This window comes from Lactuca saligna, chromosome 4 (genome assembly GCF_052625555.1).
Source record: "Lactuca saligna cultivar CGN05327 chromosome 4, ASM5262555v1, whole genome shotgun sequence".
Classification (NCBI taxonomy): domain Eukaryota; kingdom Viridiplantae; phylum Streptophyta; class Magnoliopsida; order Asterales; family Asteraceae; genus Lactuca; species Lactuca saligna.
The window spans coordinates 8,173,856-8,196,712 of record NC_136420.1 but is presented as its reverse complement, the minus strand read 5'-3'; the positions used below and the strand labels follow the sequence as shown (position 1 = coordinate 8,196,712).

General features: G+C 41.0%; 1 protein-coding gene across 1 annotated transcript; it reads left to right on the top strand.

Annotated features, from left to right (window-relative positions):
* The first annotated feature begins 16,404 nt into the window (after positions 1 to 16,404).
* On the top strand, positions 16,405 to 17,112 carry LOC145039249 (uncharacterized). Its single transcript, XM_078987327.1, has one exon. The coding sequence runs from the start codon at positions 16,405 to 16,407 to the stop codon at positions 17,110 to 17,112; it is 708 nt and encodes a 235-aa protein (XP_078843453.1).
* The last annotated feature ends 5,745 nt before the right edge of the window (positions 17,113 to 22,857 follow it).

Below are 22,857 nucleotides of genomic sequence, written 5' to 3'. Positions count from 1 at the left end.
ATTGTCATACATGGATTGTATCTCGCTATCCATAGCCTCTTTCCATTTAGCAGACTCAGGGCCTGCCATGGCTTCCTCGTAGCTGTTAGGGTCATCTTGACTTACTAGTGTTCCATCACTAATAAGTGTCTCACCTTCTGCAGTAATATGGAATCGATAGTAATGCTCAGGTGCACTCCTAACTCTCGTGGAACGCCTCAGAGGTACAGATTCGTCAATTGGCTCAACAGGAGTTTCCTCCTCAGGTTGAGGGCTAGAGTTTGAAGTTCCTTCACCACTTGACTCTTGAATTTCTTCAAGATCAACTTGCCTCCCACTGTCTCCTTGGCTTATAAACTCTCTTTCTCGAAAGACTCCTCTTCTTGCTACAAAGACCACATTGTCACTAGGTCTGTAGAAGAGGTAACCAAAGGATTGCTGTGGGTAGCCGATGATAATACACCTCTCGCTTCGAGGTTCAAGCTTATCATGAGTCTCGCGTCTCACGAAAGCCTCGCAACCCCAAATCTTGATGTGGTCTAGTTTAGGTACTTTACCAGTCCACATCTCGTGAGGAGTTTTGGCAACTTTCTTTGTAGGGACTAGATTAAGGATATGGGCGGCAGTCTCTAAGGCATACCCCCAGAATGAGATTGGTAGCGAAGCTCGACTCATCATGGAACGAACCATGTCCAACAAGGTTCGATTACGCCTCTCAGCCACACCATTCAACTGCGGTGTCCTGGGAGGTGTCAATTGTGAGACAATCCCACATTCCCTTAGATAGTCAAGGAACTCTGAACTAAGATACTCACCACCCCGATCGGATCGAAGCATCTTAATGTTCCTGCCCAATTGATTCTCGACTTCCTGTTTAAATTCCTTAAACTTCTCGCAAGTCTCTGACTTATGCTTGATTAAGTAGACATATCCATATCTACTGTAATCATCAGTAAAAGTCAAATAATAACGATTAGCATCCCTTGTGGCATGTTTGAATGGTCCACACACATCCGTGTGTATAAGGTCCAACAAACCTTCACCCCTTTCACACGAGCCTGTGAAGGGTGACTTTGTCATTTTTCCAAGTAAGCATGATTCGCAACTATCATTTGACTTTAGGTCAAACGACTCCAAGACTCCATCCTTTTGGAGTTGGCCTATGTGTTTCTTGCTTATATGTCCAAGACGACAATGCCATAATGATGCTTTATCCAAGTTATTATTATTAGTAGAATCAATACACAAAACATTATTTCCTAAGTTATCTACAACAGATACAGCTTCATACACACCATCACAAGGTAATGCTTTAAAATAAAGAACATTATTAAAGAAAGCATTAATTGAACCAACTTCATTATCAAACGAAAAGGTGAAACCTTGTTTGTACAATGCATGAAAGGAAATAATATTTCTTGCCATTTCTGGCGAATAACAACATTTATTCAAATCTAAATTTAACCCACTACTTAGCGATAAAGTATAAACTCCAATCTTGGTGACAGGTGTAACTTTCCTATTTCCCATGATTAGGTTTATTCTTCCTTGCTCCACATTCTCACTTCTTCCTAGTCCCTGCAAGTCACAACAAATATGAATACCGCAACCGGTATCAAGGACCCAAGATTTCGAATGGGGTGAGTTATTAGAAATGATAGTGTAAATACCTGCATGGTTGGGTTTGACTTTCCCATCCTTCACATCCTGCTGGTACTTTGGGCAGTTCCGCTTCCAATGAGCTTTTTCATGGCAATAGAAGCATTCAGCCTCTTTTGGGTCAGAAGAAGGAGTAATGAAACCTTTCTTGGTTCCACTTGAAGAAGAGCCATCAAGGGTCCGAGCCTTGGTACCCTTCAAAGATCTCTTTCTCTTCCTCCCTCGACTTTGCCCGATTGCCAAGACCGGAGTTGAGTCTGGAGTAGGAGTGATAGCAACCGACTTCCCCTTAAGACCTGTTTCTGCGGTCTTGAGAAGTCCCTGAAGTTTGCTGAGGGTGACCTCTTCCTTGTTCATGTGATATGTCATGCAGAATTGATCATAGCACGATGGTAAGGAGTGCAAAATGATATCTATTGCAAGCTCCTCAGGGAAGTTCACATTAAGCTTCAGCGAACGATCCACATACCTTTGCATTTTCTGCATGTGGCTCGTGACGGAATCCCCGTCCTTCATCATGGTTGTTATCATGGAGCAGATGACTTCGTACCTCTCTTGTCGTGCACTTTGATGGTATCTTTTCATCAAATCTTGGTGCATTTCATAAGGGTAGAAATCCTCATAAGACTTTTGGAGTTCAGCTGTCATTGTGGCCAACATGATGCAAGCCACCTTGGTTGCATCTCTTTCATGAGTATGAAAGTCAGCGATCTCCTGGGGAGTTGCAGTGGACCCATCAATTTCCTTAAGCTCCTTGTCAAGGACATATTCTTTGTCCTCGTAGCGGGTAATCATCCTGATGTTTCTGATCCATTTATTGAAGTTGGATCCATCAAAGGTGACTTTCCCACACAGACTCATAAGAGTAAAGGAGCCATTGGGATTCGATCCAGAAGCATTATTTGAAGACATCTGAAAGAGAAGAACAAGTTTAGTATAGATTTAAGAGAGTCCTTAATAAAACACCCAAATGTAATATTAAGGCTAGGATCCAATCACAATATAATATAACTTAGAAGAGGTATGCAGTAATCTAAGCTATACCATATTTGAAAGGTAGGTGAATGACGATTCACCAATTTCCACCACGAAAACCGAAATATTAGATATTTAGTTTTTTATTGGTTTTAGAAATTCCTAGATTCTTTGAGATCCAATGAACTTTTTCAAAGGCATGTTTCAATCTCGAGAGTGCCCTCCAAGTTTTGTGACTGGGATACCAAGGATCACAAAACAAGGTGTGAAGTAACCATGCAAATCACTTGGTACCCTTAAAGTTTATCACTCAATCGATGTGCCGGTAAACCACACACGCTCCACCGATATTATAATAAACCTTAAGTCACCCTTTACCTACCTTGTTAAGTCCAAGTTAGTGTGCCGGTTAACCACACATGCTCCACCAACGACTTAGACAAAGTGTAAAGTGTAATTTCATGGATTAGCACCTTATTCACATTTTCCTAAAGTAACTAAGATTGGGAATTTAATAAAACATTTAGTTACTTTATTATATTCATCATACTTTGAATGAGAATTTATAAGTCCTTGTCTTACCCGTTCGGCTAACGACCCTCCACCAGTCAAGCAAGCGGTGGGTGAGAGTAAACACCCATTAAGTCACCATTTTATAGGCAACAACCTTATACCCACCTTATAGACCGGCTTCGTGAATGAGGCGTACTAGCGGTAAGATGACTTTATTCTTATACATATATATATATATATATATATATATATATATATATATATATATATATATATATATAATTATTAAATCATCATAATATAAGTATAAGGGTTGAATTTTAACTTTTAAAATTCTAGGGGTTGGAACTTAAAGTTTTTAAGTTAACTTTACTTGTTCCAAAACTTGAGGGCAAGTTTTGTAACTTTCAAAACTTTTCATTTCTTGTAACTTATGAGTTTAATAGAGTAATAAAATGAAGACTCTTCATTTTTCTAACTCTTGTATTTGTTTTAACGGTTTTAACTCAAGTGTGACTCTTGGTTTTCCATAACTTAAGGATAAGTTATGGACTCCATTAAAACACATTATGATCAAGAATTAATCTACCACATAGGTTACAAATAATTCCTATGATCATCTAAAACATCATAAGAACAAGAACATGAATATGAACACAATCAAAAATTACATTTAAAACTTTGTAATTTTGATAATTAGTTGTTGTAAATGAATTAGCAAAGACATTACACCACCAAAAACAAGTATTCAATTACCAAAACAGTTTAGGGTAATGTTTCTAATTCATTTCCAGCAACTAAATCGAAATTCTGCACTCAGTCGACCCTACTCGCCGAGTGCATGAACTCACTCGCCGAGTTGGTTGAAGATACTCATGAACTCGACGAGTCCCCCTATAGACTCGATGAGTCCATTCGCAGACAGCAAGATTTCCGATTCTTTTTTCAACTTTTAAGCACAAATAAGAGCAAACAAGCCTAGGCTCTGATACCACTGATGGGTTTTGAGCATTCTAACACTTCCTAAGTGTACATGCAACCCTAATAACCTTGGATCTATGTTTGTCTAATTATCATGCAAAGTTGAATTCCAAGGTTATATTCCTATCTAGCATACATGGGGAACAATTTTAACATAAAGTATAGATAGAATAACTTACCTTGTTGTTGTTTGTGTTCCTTGAAACCTTGTGAGCCTAGCACCCCAAGTGTGATGCCTCAAATGCTTCACACAACACCAAATGCTCTTGGAAGAACTATTGAGAGGACACACACTTCTCAAAATCGGCCAAGCCCTCTTGTTTCTTAGTGTAGCCGATTTTAGGTGGAGAACATGTTACTTATATAGTGTTGACACATCTAGGGTTAAACCCTAATGTGTCATGACTCTTCATTTCCATGACCCATGGGTTTGTAACTCCCATGGAGCATCCATGGAGCATCCTATGGGTGGAACCCAACTTGATAGTCCATGGAGCCTTTTAGCCCACTATACAAGATATGGATGATTTACATAATCAACCCATATATTTAATTAGTTATCTTTTGACCACATAATTAATTCTAAATTAATTCTTGATCAAACTAATCAAATAATATTATTAATATATTAGAACTTATAATATATTAATAATCTCCAAGTGTTATTTCTCTCATTTAGTCTATCCAATTGCATGGTGCCATGCAACCCAAATGGACCATGCCGGGTCGGGTCAAGTACATACCAGAAATAGTTATGGACTTAGACACCTTATCCAACAGAAGTATCATATAATCACTAGCATACCACTTAGCATACAACTAACTATCATACCACATATCTTTACTACAGCTAGTGTACCACATATCATAAAATGGGATGGATTTGGTGCCTTACCCCATTGGTATGGTGAGGAGACTCACCTCTGTTTGCTGAATCCAAAAGCTGCTTGCCTAACAGTCTGTAACCATTCGTGCTGAACAATAATATCATTAACCCAAGTTAAGGTCAGACATAATCTAAACTCGAGGACCCAAACCCCAAGTCCTTTTTACAATTTCCCAAAAGTCTTCCTTTGCTAATGGGCCCAAAGTCCATGTCCAAATCATTAATGGGCGTCATGGCCCAATAAAGCCCAGCCTTAGGATCCATGACCCAAAAAAGATAAATTGACCCACTAACTCAACACATGACCATGGCCAATGACCAATTAAGGCCCAAAGGCTTACAAGCCCAAAACAAGTCCGAGTCCATCTGTTGTGTGTACGCCTTGCGTACCACCCCGGTACACACAACATACCGAGTCTCTAAGTCGTACACACTACGTACTCGAAGTTACACCCAGCGTACAAACAGATTAAGCACATTTTTCATTAAGTGATTAATACTTGATGTTCTAACGTCCAAACTTTATATCTGAGTTCATTAAGACCTCCTAAGGCATAAAGTTGGCAACTTTATGCCTTTGCATGTCCCCTATGCTCCCAATAACCCATTAAGACCTTTCCAAGATTCTTTATCCATGCATGAGGTCAAAACATACATAAAGACTCCATTTTTATGCTATGAATGGACCAAAGGACTTCATATCTATCCTTCGTAAGCTCTAGAGTTGCTCAAACTCTCAAGAGGTGGTTCAAGAACACAAAAAGAGACTAAGAAGAAAACCTTAGCTCTAGAAATGGAAATGATAACCAAGGTGAAAGCTTTTTACCTTCTTAAAGTCCCTAGACTACTGAAAATGTAAGATCCAAAAGCTCCTCTTTGTTTAAGCTTGAATGCTCATCTTCTTAGTGGCTAACACACAAAAAGGATGGTGTTTAATCACTCAAAAGCTCAAGAACACACTCTCTAATTATTTTAGGGTTTTCAGGGATGTTTGAAGGTGAAGGAGGTTGGTTAGGGCGAAGCTCAAATGAGATAAGCCTGCTTATATAGGTCTCAAGTCCGGAAATTAGGGTTTGAACATCCGTCACATACGCCCCACATACCCTTTGTACGCCCAACGTACATGTTGTCCATCCACGATCATCCATGCATGGTACGGTAAGCGTACCCATGAAGTACGCCCAATGTACTTAAGGGACTTATTATGAAATATTTAAAATTTCAAGGGCTTCAAAGGTAATACCTGATTCAGAGTGTTACATTTTATATGTATACCGAGATTTGATCGATGTTGGGCGGGGCTCGATGCCGGATTTCGGTCCGATGTCGGGCGGGGCCCTATGCCAGACATTGTTCGATGTCGGGCGGGGCCTAATGAAGCGGGCAAGGCCCATGTTATGTTATTATGTGATTATATGATTATGTGTATGTTATTTTGTAGTTTGGGGAGACTCACTAAGCTTTGTGCTTATAGTTTTCTGTTTTGGTTTTAGGTACTTCCGGTAGCAAAGGGAAGAGCTCGGACTTACTGTAGTGCACACACCATTATGTTTAACCTAGGATGTTTTACCCTGATATATATATATATATATATATATATATATATATATATATATATATATATATTAGTCGCCTCATACGACTTGTGAATAGATTCCTTCTGTAGAACTAGCTACCACTAATTACCATGCCACTGAGGCCCTAATAACTTTCTGATCTAACTGATCGAGTCCATACGTCGAATCCTGATGTCACCAAACCCAAGGCTAAAAGTGATTGCTACATGACCATTGGTAGCCTCATGTCATAAATGACCTTAAACAGTCCACTGCTTCCTTACTCTCATCTCTGTAGTGGGGCTTCTACAATCTTATCACTGGCTTAACCCTGTCTAATCTGTCTGGGAAACTCCGAAACCCAATATGTGGATTTCCATATCCTCACTGCTATACCCAAACTGGTGGGTACTATTGCATTCCCGCATCCTAACGATGCACTCACGCTATCTAATAACCTAGTGAATGCTACAACCACACCCGTAGACTTACAACACTTTATCAATATCTGCTGCTAGTGAATGTTACAGCTACTCCCGCAGACTTGCAACTCTCTAACACTATCTGGAAACTAGTGAATGCTACGGCTACACCCGCAGACTTACAACACTCTAACATTATCTGAATGGGTCGAACACACGCTTGACCCGTACTCAGCTGAACTCGTATCCTGACTGGAATCCCCAACTGGATTCCCTAAGGCTTGCTAGAAAACATTACGGGAACGCGATCTCCTTATTGGCAAGTTTTTCCAAATTTCCATCTCACACTATCATCAAACCATACAGTCGCTCAAGATGTCTTCCTTCCTGACAAGGATACAAAATTTATTCTAGTCTCAAAACTGCTCCCGCTTCTGAATCCTTGGGCGATTCTCCCCCACTTTAATTCAGCTAATGCCTTATAGCATACCAGACTGGAAGAATTCCCAATCCTTCTCATCACCCATGACCAATCTGCTAGAACTCACGCTTATCCGTGCTAGGGTTTCAACACCAGCTAATCCAAAAGATCACACAACTTCTAAAAAATCCAAATAAATCTCCGGTAATAACCCACTAGACCCAGGAAGCTCCGAATCTCAATTGGAGACCTCGGAATCTCCCATTGCATCACGGCCTCTATCTTGGTCGGATCGACTAGAATATTTTTCTGATTGACAAGGTGCCCAAGAAATTGCACCCCGCGCAACCAGAACTTACAATTAGAGAACCTTGCGAAAATTCTCTCCCTCCTCAAAGTCTTTATCACCTCCCCTAGGTGCTTCTTGTGCAACTCCTCAGTCTTGGAATAAACCAAGATGACGTTGTACTCTCCTACTCCCGCAAGTGTTGCACCGAATCTGGTCCTGCTGGTCTCTAGAAAGCTGATCCGAAATCTTGGGTCTCCTCTCAAGACCCTTCTATATAATCAACTGCTCTAGTTCCCTCTTACCCATGTGCTCCAAGTCCATATCCCATTCTTTATCTCTAGAAGTCATATCATTCAGGGTCTTGCACCCTTAGATACTCACGATCTCCCTGCTATCATTCTACAGTATGTTCTGATAACTTACCTTCTTCATTTCCTCATCTGCTGCATACTGCGATACCATATAAGCTCTTTCTCGAGACTTGGCAGTGATCTTTGCCACAGTCTCAGTCATTTGGTGGAGATCTAACAACTCTTGCGCCAAGTTCCACGCCTTAAAAGTCTGGGCACACTCTTCCCAGAATCTAGTCTGAAAGTCATCCCATGACATAGCATCAACCGCATCATTACTCAACTCATTACCAACCTTTTCCTATCAATCTCGTGCTCTATCCCTCAAGATATAGGAAGAAAGTCAGATCTTGTCTCCTTTCGAGACGTCTGGTACGAAAAATGTTGGCGACATATGCCACTCATCTGCGGCTAACAATGGGGTCCCTAACCCCCATGACAATCTGAAGCTTCACAAACTCTGAATTCCTGAAACATCAACGTACAGGTCCCTATCATGTCTGCAACCTCAGTGCAGAAAGTGCTCGGCCTCTCATCACAAATCTCTATAATGCCATCCTTGATCATACTGAGGATTAGGGATGTCAAAAAGTCCCGTGGGGGCTCCGTCCTGTTTGGTGGATATTTTTTTAAAAAATTGGGGGCGGGTGCAAAGTTAACCCCCGTTTTAATTTCGGGGGCGGAGGCGGGGGTAGGAAATCTCGTCCCGAAATCCCCATGGGGACCCCGTTAATAAATTACACATATATTAACTATATAAATATAATAAACAATACCATTATTTTGAGCTTCCAAAATTCATCAAAAAATATGTTTTTAAGTTGTTAGTATAATTTTTTAAAATGCCATAACTTTTTTATTTTTAACATATAAATTCTTCTATAAATAATTATCTGTTATCTAAAAAATAGTTTCTTTTAGACTAAATAACAACTTCTTTTTGCCAAAAAAAAAGTAGCCCAAAATCAATCGGGGGCGGGGGTAATAAAGGGGATTCGGGGGCGGGGGCGGGGGTAGGAAGGCTGAACATTCCGGGGGCGGGGGATGCACTCCCCGCCCCGTTTGCCCCCGTTGACATCCCTACTGAGGATCACAGGAGTCTGGTCAATGATGTTGCGCATAACCTCATATGGAAGGAACTCTTTCACCTGATCATCGAGCTGCCCTGCTACAGAGTTCGAGCCTGATCCCTCGTCGACACCAGAACTACCATCTGGTCTACCACATAGCATCACTATACTTGGAAATATACCATCACTAACATCACAATACTTATCCAAACTCGAGGGATCTCACACACTACAAGTTCTCTGGTTTCATCTCATCCTTCCTTGATTCGAGTACAGATCCTCCGCTTTCAGTAGTATGGGCCCCTACTACCTTCCACATCTATCCGTACTTTCCTCAAGAACTGCACTCCACCAAGTCCCTTCTACTACTACTACTGATATCATGCTAATCTCATCCTAGGCTTGCCCTAGGGAAATCTCTGACTCCACTAACTCACTCCCCACCATCAGCTGCATAAGAAGTTCCTACTTTCTTCCCCTAACTAGCTTGCGAATACTATTACATATTACTCAGACTAGATAATTCTTCGAATGAGAGACCCTACCCTACAACGGTTGGACTCAGAAAAGAGCTACGAAATAGGGCTAGGCCTAACCTTCGGAAATTATTTAGTCCTTGCAATATGTAACTTATCATATTCGTTTACTAGTTAGTGAAACACAACTAGAACTCCTAGGAGCACAAAGCAAGCAGCATTCGGGCGTTGAGTACACATACTAAAGCATATACTACTCTAGCTATCATACTGGCTACTTTGTACTAGCATGCATCTCTCAATAAGCTGGTACACATATAACAGGCACATAAGGCATCCTCCTTAGATCTTTAGCCCTAACTAGCATGCAATTCTCATAGAGCTGATACACATATAATAAGCACATAAAACATCCTTCCTAGATCCTTAGCCCTATTCTAGCATGTTGTTCTACTGAAACTGAAATTGATATTCATAACATAAAATTGTATGGGTAATTTGGGAGTACTTACTTGAGCTCGGCTGATTGCATGCACCACACCTTTTCTCTTTTCAAAACTCTTTTCGCTTTTTCTAAAACTCTTTTCTTTATACTTTTTCTAAAATTGTTTTCTTTTCTCAAAATTATTTTGTAACCATGGTTTTTCTCTTGAAAACTTTATACCACTTCCTTAGTTTGAGTTCAGACACACTCGGAAGTGCGCCCGAATCCCTCAAACCAAGGCTCTGATACCAACTTGTAACATCCTAAAAATACAGTCTGAAAATTTTGTTCAATTTAATAATAAAGACCATAGTCGATAAACCTCATATAAAAATCATAAGCAATGTATCTCAAAATATTATAACAAACATAGTATAAACATCCCAGGCTGAACAAATGGTGTGTGCACTGCAATCTTTCCGAGCTCCTCTTTGAATACTGAGTACCTGAAACCAAAACTGAAACTGTAAGCACGAAGCTTAGTGAGCTCCCCCAAACTACCACATACCATATAATAACATATAACACATACTGGGCCTTGCCCACTGCATCGGACCGAAGTCCGGAAAATGCATTGGACCGAAGTCCGGAACTAACCATGGCCTTGCCCTCTGCATCGGACCGAAGTCCGGGACTAACTACATCGGACCGAAGTCCGGAACTGACTGGGACCTTGTCCCCTGCATCGGACCGAAGTCCGAAACTAACTGCATAGGACTGAAGTCCAGAAACTAACCGGGCATAACATAGCATAACATAAACCTATCAACTAGGATGAACACATAAACTGCATACTGCATCGGGGTCGTAGCCCGGAACACATAACACATAAACCCTATCTGAGCCACGAAGGCATCAAACATTCTACCTACTGCATCGGACTGAGGTCCGGAAACTAATATTAATTAAACGGGCTGACATTGTGGCCTTAGACCCGTTCCTACTGGAAGGAAACTCACCTCACACTGCTGAAGTCCCGTAGACTCAATCTCACACTGCTGAAGCCCCGTAGACTCGACCCCAGCTGCTAGATGACAGATTCCCGATCTGTCAACATCAAAATAACACCCAATTAATAATTGGGTTCCACTACATAACTATAATTACATACTTTAGATAATTACTACATTACCCTAAGCTTGGCTTACCCAAGCCCCAGGTCCAATCCATAGGCCCAAAGTTAACTAGGGATCAAAGCCCAACATATGGCCCAATTTTCCAAATTGGGCCCAAACCTCCACATGGACTTCCCTTAAGGTCCAATTGCTCATTCCGGTCCAACATGTCTCATTCTAAGGGCCCAATATCGTACAACTATCTAGGCCCAAACTATAACCATTTATGGCCTAATTTTCCAAATTAGGCCCAATCCTTCATATGGGCCTTATCCTAGAGCCCAACTAATTACTCTAGTCCATTTAATTATTCTTGGATGGCCCAACACAAAGCCCAAGTGAAATTAGGTTTTCTCATAAAATAATAATTAAGGTTAAGTGTTTCTCACTTAACCCATTAAGGGCTTAACCCACTAAGGACTTAATCCATTAAGTCCATTATTGCTTAGATTAATTTCTGCCAATGATTATTATTTAATATTTCACTTATAAATAATTCCCATGTGTGTGTCCTGATAATTTTTCAAATGTTAGTATTTTCTCAATTAGCCCATTAAGGACTTAGTCCATTAAGTTCTTTACTCTACTAGATAAATGACATGGAATAGTTTGGGCTTAATTCACAATCTAAACCCAATGGCCCAAAAGTGGGTCCAAAAAGGTCCAAGGCTCAAATGCTAACAATTAGGGTCTTCCACCCAAACATGGCTCAATAGGCCCAACACCAATCTCTAAGCCCATTAGGGTTTGCTAGTGGGGCACCACCCACTACCACCTCAGGTAGTGGTAGTTGATGGCGGCTCACGGTGGTGGTTACTATTATTTTTATTATTCATGCTAATTACAATTACAATGTTTTTATCCAAAAATAAACATGCACACACACTAACACACACTAACTAACACACACACGCTAAACAACATAAACACACACACAACCACCTTGTGGTGGTTGGTGGTGGGAGATGGTGGCAGAAAATGGTTTCAGGGAATCAACCACCATGGTCGGCGGCCATGGTGGGTTTTTCTCTCAATCTTCGGCTAAGCTTACACATACACATAAGAAACATAATCAGCAACAGCATCACGCTAACTTGAACAAACCCCCACTTAGAGATGTGCAACGGGTGGAGGTCGGCAACAGTACGAAACAGCCGCTGGGGTGGCAGTGGCGTGAGATGACGAACAACAGAGGCAGATACGGCAACAGCAACGGCGGATTCCGATGACAACAACCACGTTCAGCTCTTCTAGTCTCTCCCAAGGGTCCCATCGCCCGATCTCGATAAACCTTGTTCATGCCGGCAACAGATCAATGGCGGCGTTAATGCAACAGAACAGCTGCAATAGTAGCGGTTGGAGTAGACGTCATAATCGCAGCGATGAAACAACGGGACAACAACCATTGCTCGTCGTCGTCTGCAATGGAACATCAACAACATTGACATCGACTGTCGTGGATAGCAGCAACAGTAGGAGGAAGAAGGAGACGGTGTCCGATCTTGGTTCTCGTTAGCAGTGGGACGAAGACGTGCTGGAGGGTGGCTCTTACCGATGGCATGGACGCTGGTGGCCGTCGGGTCTTCGTATCGCCGAAAAAACGTGAAGGAGTTGGTTGCAGCTGGATGAGGTCAAGGGTGTAGAGAAGTTGGCGGCTGCATATAACACTCCATAGGGTTAGGGTTTCGGGGAATTATATCTGCTATATACCCACTGCCATAACACTCTTTATCCCATATGGGCAGGAATGGTCCCTTTTTTATTAAATCCTTTCAAACCAAGGCCCCTAAGTTACCTTTTCTACCCCAACTTCGGAAATTCCCTTCAAATTTTGTACCTGATTTACCAAACAGCCCCTAGACCTCCAAAATCTCTTTAATGAAGTCCCAATAATTACCATTTAGTCCATGTCTTCATAAATACTTACAAAACTAATCTAGAACATACACTTTTAACCCTTAACTGCTAAACTTCTTCACAAATTAGTCTGGGACTTACTTTTATTAATTTATTTAAATAAACGGGCGTTACAACATACATTTCAGTCAATTTTTTTTTGGGGGAAAATGAAATATTTAATACTCAACCAACCATTCCATGTACCTATTGTTGGAAATTTAGTATAAATATGTAACACCCCAAAATACGAGCCAAAAATTTCATTTTTGAAAACATATTTTTAACAAAACATTCGAATTAAAACATTTACTGATCAAAGTATTTTAATAAGATATCGCATGTCTGGAAAACATTTCAATAAACATAATAATGTCAAAGTACAATTCCCCAAGAAGTTCTCATGATGCGGAATATGAAGCATGTGTGTGATGGGCCGCTACCACGCCGGCTCCTTCCCCTTCGAAGAAGAGGTACCTGAAACCAAAACTGAAAACTGTAATCACGAAGCTTAGTGAGTTCCCCCAACCTACCACATACCATACAATCACATAACATGCATATATCGTCAGGCATATAAGGGTGCCCGCCCTACCCCTTCGGTCCTCTCGACCAGATACTGTCTAGCATAACCAGGAGCTTGCCTCCCCTTCGGTCCTCTCGACCGGATGCTGACTAGCATATCTGGGTACTAGTCTCCCCTTAGGTCCTCTCGACCGGATACTGACTAGCATATCTGGGTGCTGGTCTCCCCCTTCGGTCCTCTCGACCGGATACTGGGGACTATTTCACCCCCTACTATTACCACATAACACATATATCTCGTAATCTATCTAGCATGGCTGGGCATGACCGCCCCTTCGGCCCTCTCGACCGGTAATCTGGGGACTATCTCCCCCTACTGTCACTAGCACATACAACTCCTACTGGTGGGCCGGCATTGTAGTCGTAGACCCACCGCTACTGGAAGGTAGCTCACCTCAACGTAGCTGTTGATTTGATCGGGAACTGACTGTCTACTGCTGCTGCTGCTCCGAATGTCCTCCGGCTATAAATCCCACAAAATGATCAATCAAACATTGCTAGATGTTCTTAGGGTAAAATGACCCTTTTACCCTTGACCAGGTCGAAATCCAAGTCAAAGTCAACTTCCAGTTGACTGGACTCACCGAGTTCCTCGAGCGGATCCCCTACTCGCTTCCAATCCACACCAGAACACCCCATACGAGGGTTTGGGGGTTTCAGGGACTTCGTTACACGGTTAATTCCGCGTGCGGTTATGAAGGGTTGACCCTTCAACGCTTAAACCCCTCTTGCTCTGCGAAAGTTCATATGACTCACCGAGTTTGAAGAACAACTCGGCGAGCTCCAGGCAATCTTCTTAGGACTCGCCGAGTTGTTCATCCAACTCGCCGAGTCTAAGACCATCTTCATAGAACTCGCCGAGTTCCACTTTGGGACTCACCGAGTCCCTCGACCTATTTCCCGATTAGGCCAGATGTGAGACATGCAATGCTTCAAAACCACAGATTTATGGTCCTAGGTCATGTTTACCACGTAAAGTTGCAAACTTTACGTGCATGCACGGCCCTATGAGCTCAAACATGCAATTCCAAGCTCTTTAAGAGGACCTCAATCACCTCAACCACAGAGACTTTATGCTACTAGGATGTCCTAAAGGTCCAAATCCGAAGTCCTTGCAAAAAATTAACCATAAACACATAGAGATTTAGGTTCTTAGGGCTTAAAACCTCTTTTTAGGGACAAGGAGGGGGGTTCAATGGACTAAAGATCAAGGTAGGAACTTTTCTACCTGAATAGAATCCCCTCACAGAGTAGATTCCGGATCTTCTTCTCTTCTTGCACTCCTCAACCTTCTCCTTCTTCTCCCAAGCTCCAAACCACCTTCACAATGTTAAAAAAAATCACCCACAAGGACATAAAGGGCTAGGGTTTTGTTCTACAGATCTCTGGGAGTGCTAGGGGAAATGGAGGCTTGGTTAGATCATTTAAATAGGGTGCAAACACCCGGGTTAGGGTTTCAGTCCAGATAGGGTCTACTCGCCGAGTCCCACGAACCTACTCGCCGAGTAGACAGAGCTGATCCCGTGTCTAGTCCTGCTCCTACTCGGCGAGTTAGCCCTTCAACTCGCCGAGTCGAAGATTAAAATGCAATACATAAGGAAAGTTAATAATCAAGAATACATACCAGGAACCAGGTGCTACAAAATATTTATAATTTTTTACTAACATTGGACATATATAAATATATACATATGTTGTATATATAACGAACTCTAAGTGGGTTTATGTTCTCCTCAATGAGGAATTTGAAACGATATATTATATGTCCAAAATAGAGTATAAGTGAATGAGATATCGATACTCAAAGATGCGTATTCGAGAATAATTTTAGCAAAAGAGAGGAATGTGGGAATGAGTCCCACATTGGTATAGAGACCAAACTCAACAAAGTTTATAAGCTTCGTTGAAAGGAAGGCTTACAAGCTTGTGTCTATGGTTATGCAAAAATTCCTACCCACGCGCAAGGGGGTGAAAATCTTGGTTCCGTAGACCAAAAACACCGAACTCGTCCATGGGCACGACCTGCAGACACAAATGCAGCTCCGAAAACTTGGGCACGCGCTACCCTGATTTTGTTAAACTTGACAGTTTTGGTACCTATTTTTGAATTCTATAACGGATGCATTAATTGCGTAATTAATGACATTTATTGCCATTAAACACTCAATCAATTAGTGATTTGTTTCCGTTTCACGATTCAACTATAAAAGAAGACCTTGCCTTCTCATTCAGACACACGAATGAAATTACTCTTCTTCTTCTTCCTTCTCTGCATTCCTGCTTCCGGCGATTCTTTCAGGCAAGTGGTGATATCCGGCAGTACACAATACTATTTAGGTTGTTGTACCATGGGAACAGATGGCGAATCTGTTTAAGGGAATTGAGTCCAACTCGAGCCTCAACCACATCGTTTGCATCTAATTTTTCTTTATAGGAACCTCTCAAGGACGAAAACAAAGACACTATTCTAACAATCTTAAACAGATTCATTCTTTGTTCTAATACTTTCGTTTTCTGTTCTTTTATTCTAAAATCGAGTTTGTATCGATTTTTTTTCCTGTACTAATATATTTGATTGTGATTGCGATTCTTTCAGAATGTCTGCGACTCCCGTTGGTACTAGAACTCCTGTTGTTGGTGCTACCCCTGTTGTGAACCCAAATGCACCGGTTCCAAACATCATGGCTAATCATGTTGAAAGACCTAGAAAAAATTTTGGTCTGAACTTCAAGAGGTGGAAATAGAAGATGCGGTTCTACTTGACCACCTTGAACCTGGCTCGATTCCTAACAGAAATTGCTCCTGTAATTGCTGAGGGGCAGGCTAATGCTCAATCTGTGACTGCAGTGAATGCATGGAAGCATTCAGAATTTTTGTGCCGCAACTATGTGTTGAATGGGCTAACAGATACACTTTACAATGTTTATTGTAAAGTTGCAACTACTAAGGAACTATGGGAGTCGTTGGAAAGGAAGTATAAGACAGAAGATGCTGGAACTAAGAAGCATGTTGTTGCTAAGTTCTTGGAATACAAAATGGTTGACTCGAAATCTATTATGAGTCAAGTCCAAGACCTTCAGGTCATCATACATGATAACAATGCAGAAGGGATGGATCTTAATGAATCATTCCAAGTTGCATCAATGGTTGAAAAGATTCCTCCTAGTTGGATAGACTTCAAAAATTACCTTAAGCATAAGCAAAAGGAGATGTCTGTGGAGGAACTGGTGGTGCGTCTTCGCATTGAAGAAGATAATAGAATAACCTTGAAGAAAGGCAGTGAAGTTGAGTCTTCTAAGGTTCATGTGGTGGAACCTGGTCAAACTTCCAAAAGCGAAGGAAAGGGACCTCACAAAGGGAAAGCAAAGGGCAAAAAACCTAGGCCCCAAGACAGGAACTTTCAAGAAGAAGTTCAAGTGCTACAACTGTGGCCAACCGGGTTACAAGACTTCTAAGTGCCCTCAACCTAAGAGGGAAAACCGTCAAGCAAACATGTTTAATGATAACATGGAGTTGGTGGCCATGATAACTGATCTCACGGCTATGGTTTCTGAAGTGAATCCCATGAATACAAATTCAAAGGAGTGGTGGATTGACACGGGAGCTACTCGTCATGTGTGTCATGACAAAAGTGTTTTCAACACCTACAAAGAAGTTGAAGATGGTGAAAAGCTCTACATGGGAAATGCTGGATATCAAAGGTGTTGGTGATGTCATTCTAAAAATGACTTCGGGGAAAGAAGTGAAGCTTAGGGATGTCTTGTATGTTCCTGAACTTCGTAAGAATCTAGTGTCGGGTGTTTTGTTGAACCAATTTGGTTTTAAGCTAGTGTTTGAGTCGAACAAGTTTGTTTTGTCCAAAAATGGTATGTTTGTGGGAAAAGGATATGCCTTGAATGGCATGTTTAAATTGAATGTAATGGTGACAAACAAAATGAATAATGAAAGTTCTAGTTCTGCTTATTTGCTTGAGTGTTCAAATGTTTGGCATGGTCGCTTAGGACATGTAAATTATAATTCAATTAAGCAATTAATTAAACTAGAATACATACCAAAACTTAATATTGACTCAAATCACAAATTCCCCACATGTGTTAAAGCTAAACAAACTAGATTGTCTTTCCAAACAATCAAAAGAAACACCGAACCTCTTGATTTAATTCACATTGATGTGTGTGATCTAAAGTCAATTCCTACTCAAGGTGGGAACAAATACTTCAATAGCTTCATCGATGATAGCACGAAATATTGCTACATATATTTACTTAAGAGTAAAGATGAAGCAATAGACAAGTTTCTCTTGTACAAAAATGAAGTTGAGAATCAACTCAACAAGAGAATTAAAGTGGTTAGAGGTGATAGGGGTGGGGAATATGTTTCTCCCTATGCTAATTTTTGTGCTAAAAATGGAATTCATCATGAATTCACATCACCCTATTCACCTCAATCCAATGGAATTGCTGAAAGAAAGAAACATACCTTGAAATAAATGGTCAATGCCATGATAATTAGTTCGGGTGTAAACCAGTCAATATGGGGGGAAGCTATTTTGTCAGCTAACTATCTTTTAAATAAGATACCTCACAAAGAAAAGAATGAAACACCGTATGAACTTTGGATGGGTAGAAAGCCATTGTATAAGTACTTACGAGTGTGGGGTGCCTAGCTAAAGTGGTAGTGCCACCACCTAAGGTACAAAAGTTAGGGCCTAAAACAGTGGATTGTGTATTTATTAGGTATGCACAAAGTAGTAGTGCTTATCGGTTCCTTGTGCATGATTCTAGGAATCCTAAAATACACAAGAATACCATAATGGAATCAAGGAATGCTTCATTCTTTGAAGATGTGTTTCCCTGTTCGAACAAGGAAGTTGAAATCCCATCTTTACGAAATAACGAAGTTGTTCAAGAGGAAGAACAAGCTCAATCCGAGGAGGAAGAGATAGAACCCAGAAGAAGTAAGGGCTAGAGTTGAAAAAACATATGGTGATGATTTTTTCACCTATGTGGTGGAAAGTGAACCTAAAACCTACCAAGAGGCGGTAACTTCTTCTGAGGGACCTCAATGGAAAGAATCCATCAAAAATGAGGTAGAATCTATTTTACAAAATCATACATGGGAACTAGTAGATCTGCCTCCAGGTAGCAAGCTACTAGGTTACCGTTGGATTTTTAAGAGAAAGATGAAACCTGATAGCAGTATTGATAAATACAAGGAAAGAATAGTAATCAAAGGTTATAGACAAAAGGAAGGTCTAGAATACTTTGATACCTATTCGCCGGTAACACGGATAACATCCAGTAGATTAGTTCTTGCCATTGCAGCTATCAGAAACTAGCAAGTTCATCAAACTGATGTGAAAACGGCTTTCCTAAATGGGGAGTTGGAAGAAGAAATTTATATGGAGCAACCTGAGGGATTCATTGCCTCAAGACAAGAGAACAAGGTTTGTAAACTTGTCAAGTCTCTATATAGATTAAAACAAGCTCCTAAACAATGGCATCAAAAGTTTGATCAAGTCATGATGGAAAGTGGCTTTAAAATCAATGAGTGTGATAAGTGTATCTATGTGAAAACACCACTCATGGTTATGTCATCCTGTGTTTGTGTGTTGATGATATGCTTATCATTGGTAGTGATGACAAGATAATAAGATCCACGAAGGATATGTTGAAATCCAGGTTCGACATGAAAGATATGGGTTTAGCAGATGTGATTCTTGGAGTGAAGATCACAAGAACCCAAAGTGGTTTGATTTTGAGTCAAACACACTATGTGGATAAAATTCTTGAAAAAATCGCTAAGGGAGACACTGGCATAGCAAGAACTGCAATTGACACTGTAATACCCCCCCTCTGGCACGTATCACAATATTGTCCGCTTTGGGCCACTCGGCACGAGGACTTCCCAGGGGGTCACCCATCCCGGTACTACTCCCGCCCGAGCACGCTTAACTGCATAGTTCTTATGGGATCTGCTGCCCTCACGACTTTAAAACGCGTTGTGATAAGGAAGGTATCCACACCCCTTTATAAGGAAATGTTTCGTTCTCCTTCCAAGCCGATGTGGGATCAGATCTAACCCACTTTCACCCCCCATTATAGGGTTCGACGTCCCCGTCGAACACATCGACCCGTGCCCTAGCTCTGATACCATTTGTAATACCCCCCCTCTAGCACGTATCACAATATTGTCCGCTTTGGGCCACTCGACACGAGGACTTCCCAGGGGGTCACCCATCCCGGTACTACTCCCGCCCGAGCACGCTTAACTGCAGAGTTCTTATGGGATCTGCTGCCCTCACGGCTTTAAAAAGCGTTGTGATAAGGAAGGTATCCACACCCCTTTATAAGGAAATGTTTCGTTCTCCTTCCAAGCCGATGTGGGATCAGATCTAACCCACTTTACTGTGACATCCCCAAAATCTCGGCCAGAAAAGACCGATTTCATTTATGCTTTTTAAAATAATTTTCAGAGTAAATCCTTTTAATTTTAAAAGAGATGCGTAATTTGTTCCCAAAAACAAAACATGATAAAATAGATATTTATCAAAACATTTCATAAAGAAATATGATTTCATTTCACAATCAAAAGTCGGGATGTCATGTTCCGATACAGATCATAAAGCATAAACGATAGCATTACAAGTCATTCAACAAATATATACATATACAGACTTGTAAACAAAACAACTTGATGTTCGCCCATCTTAAGCTCTTGCGCTACTTCCTGTAAAATAATTCAACTGAGTGGGTCAGGCTTGGGAGCCTGGTGAGCATATAGGGTTTTCAACCCACAATAATTATATTTAATTTCAACAATCAACAATAAACCCGATTACCCATTCCCGTTATCCTCACCTTACGTTCCTAAAAATAACGTCTATTATAAGGAACCTATTTCAGGATTTTTCATCGGGACGGATATTACTGCAGAGGGGCTTCCTCAATAATAAGTATCCTAAAGGCAACCATGTGGGGGATAGAGTACACCGGTGAACACGTCGTTCACAACACCTACAGGTAATGAGCCTGCTAGTGTTCCACAGGACAGTCTAGAATAGTCCGTGGTCGTCATCCATACTCTGCTGAATGACTAGAATAACACTAATAACACCGAGGCCTCTCATCTGTTTATTACACACCAATTATCTACCCATGTTCTACCCAACATATTAGTAGATAAAAATATACATTTTTATACATAGTTTAAAAACCTGTATAACATGTTTTAATCAACACATATTCCACATAACAGATGAGACATACACACATAACACGTATTTCATAGAGAATACATCAGATCTATAAGATAGAAGAGAGTGAATATACACTCACACGTATAACAACCAAATATATACACATAACACGTATTTTATAGGAAATACTTCATAATATTGCGTTGGAATGAAAATAACTACACACTCACTTGATCAAAAGATGATTGGGCCGCACTACGGCTTGCAGAAGAGGTGTTTCTCCGTAGATCTGGAAGATCTTCACAAAACCGGGCTCCTCGCGGGCAGCGTTTCGGCTCGGGAATAACGCTCTTCGGGATCCTCGGGGCTTCGGATCTTACTTCGGGGCTCGGGAATGATACCGGGGCTTTGGGGTATAAACGGAACGCAAATCGAGGCAAAACTTAGAGAGAGGGAAGAGTTTGAACAAGAGAAAATGGCTGAATTCGAGTTCTATTTATAGGCTGCTGGGTCTGGGATTACGCGGGGCGTACTCAAATTACGCAGGGCGTACTCAGTACGCGGGGCATACTCGGGTTACGCGGGGCGTACTTTGACGTCACTGCGTGCGTCGACTGGTGGCACTCGAGTATTGGTCAGACAAGTTGCATCCGACTGAGTACGCGGGGCGTACTCAAATTACGCGGGGCGTAATTGACTTGTCAAACTTCTAAATTGCGTAACTTTCGCATACGAGCTCCGTTTTCGACGTTCTTTATATCCACGCGAAGGTCAGACCATACTCTACAACTTTCATTTAGACTCCGTCGGCAAATTTTGACTTTTATTTTTATTATTTATTTTTAGAAGGCCGGGACAGAAAAACTTCGTTATAAATTCATAACTTCTTCGTCTGACGTCCGTTCTCGCCTAACTTTTCATTGTTTCGCTACTAACAACGAGATCTTCATTTCTCATTTAGATTGTTTCGGCTAAAAACCGCTCGATCTCAAATCGAGTATTCGGGCTGTATACTGCTAAGTCGAAACTTCATAAAATCATAACTTCCTCATACAAAGTCAGATTTGGGCGTTCCTTTTATGCACGCTCTCGGTTTAACGAAATCTACGACTTTCGTTTAGATCGCTAAGGCTAAATATCGCTCTATCTTAAATTCATATTTTACGTCACTCAGCGTCGTACCGGTTCTGTCTCGAAACTTCGACAGGTCATAACTTCTTCGTTATAACTCGGATTTTGGCATTCCTTATATCTCCGGAATCCTTGTTTCGACCACTACAACTTTATGAAAAGATGTCGGGCTTATCTCACACTTAAATTTTGACGCTTATTTTATTCTTAATTTATTAAATTATAAAAATTAAGAAAATACACACATAAATCACATAATTCAAATAATTCACAAATAATACATTCTTATTATTTCAAGTTGAGTTACAAGGTTAACCTAGACTATTAAATTGCTAAAAATGGCAAGCCTAGAAACACGGGCGTTACAATTCTCTCCACCTTAGAATGATTCCGTCCCCGGAATCACACACCAGCAAACAAATGCGGATAGCGACTCATCATGTCACTCTCCGTCTCCCAGGTGAGATTTGGCCCATTCGTGTGTTTCCATCGGACAAGCACTAACTCCACCATCTTACGTCGCAATTTCTTAGTCTTTCGGTCAACAATTGCCTCCGGTTCCTCAATCAACCTTTTGTTCTCATCGATCCTCAACTCTGAAAGTGGAATTATGTCGGGAACTTCTCCCATGAACTTCCTCAAATAACAGACATGGAAAGTGTTATGAATTCCATTCAGTTCTTCTGGTAGTTCGAGCTTGTAAGCTTGGTTCCCAATCCTCTGAAGAACTTTAAACGGTCCAATAAACCTTGGACTTAACTTTCCCCTTTTTCCAAATCTTATAAGTCCCTTCCACGGCGAGACTTTAAGCAAAACCGAATCTCCAACTTCAAAAGTCATCGGTCTTCGCTTTTTGTCAGCATAACTCTTT

What these genes read in the sequence shown, in the direction of transcription:
- LOC145039249 (XM_078987327.1), top strand. Translation starts at nt 16,405, where the DNA reads ATGCGGTTCTACTTGACCACCTTGAACCTGGCTCGATTCCTAACAGAA.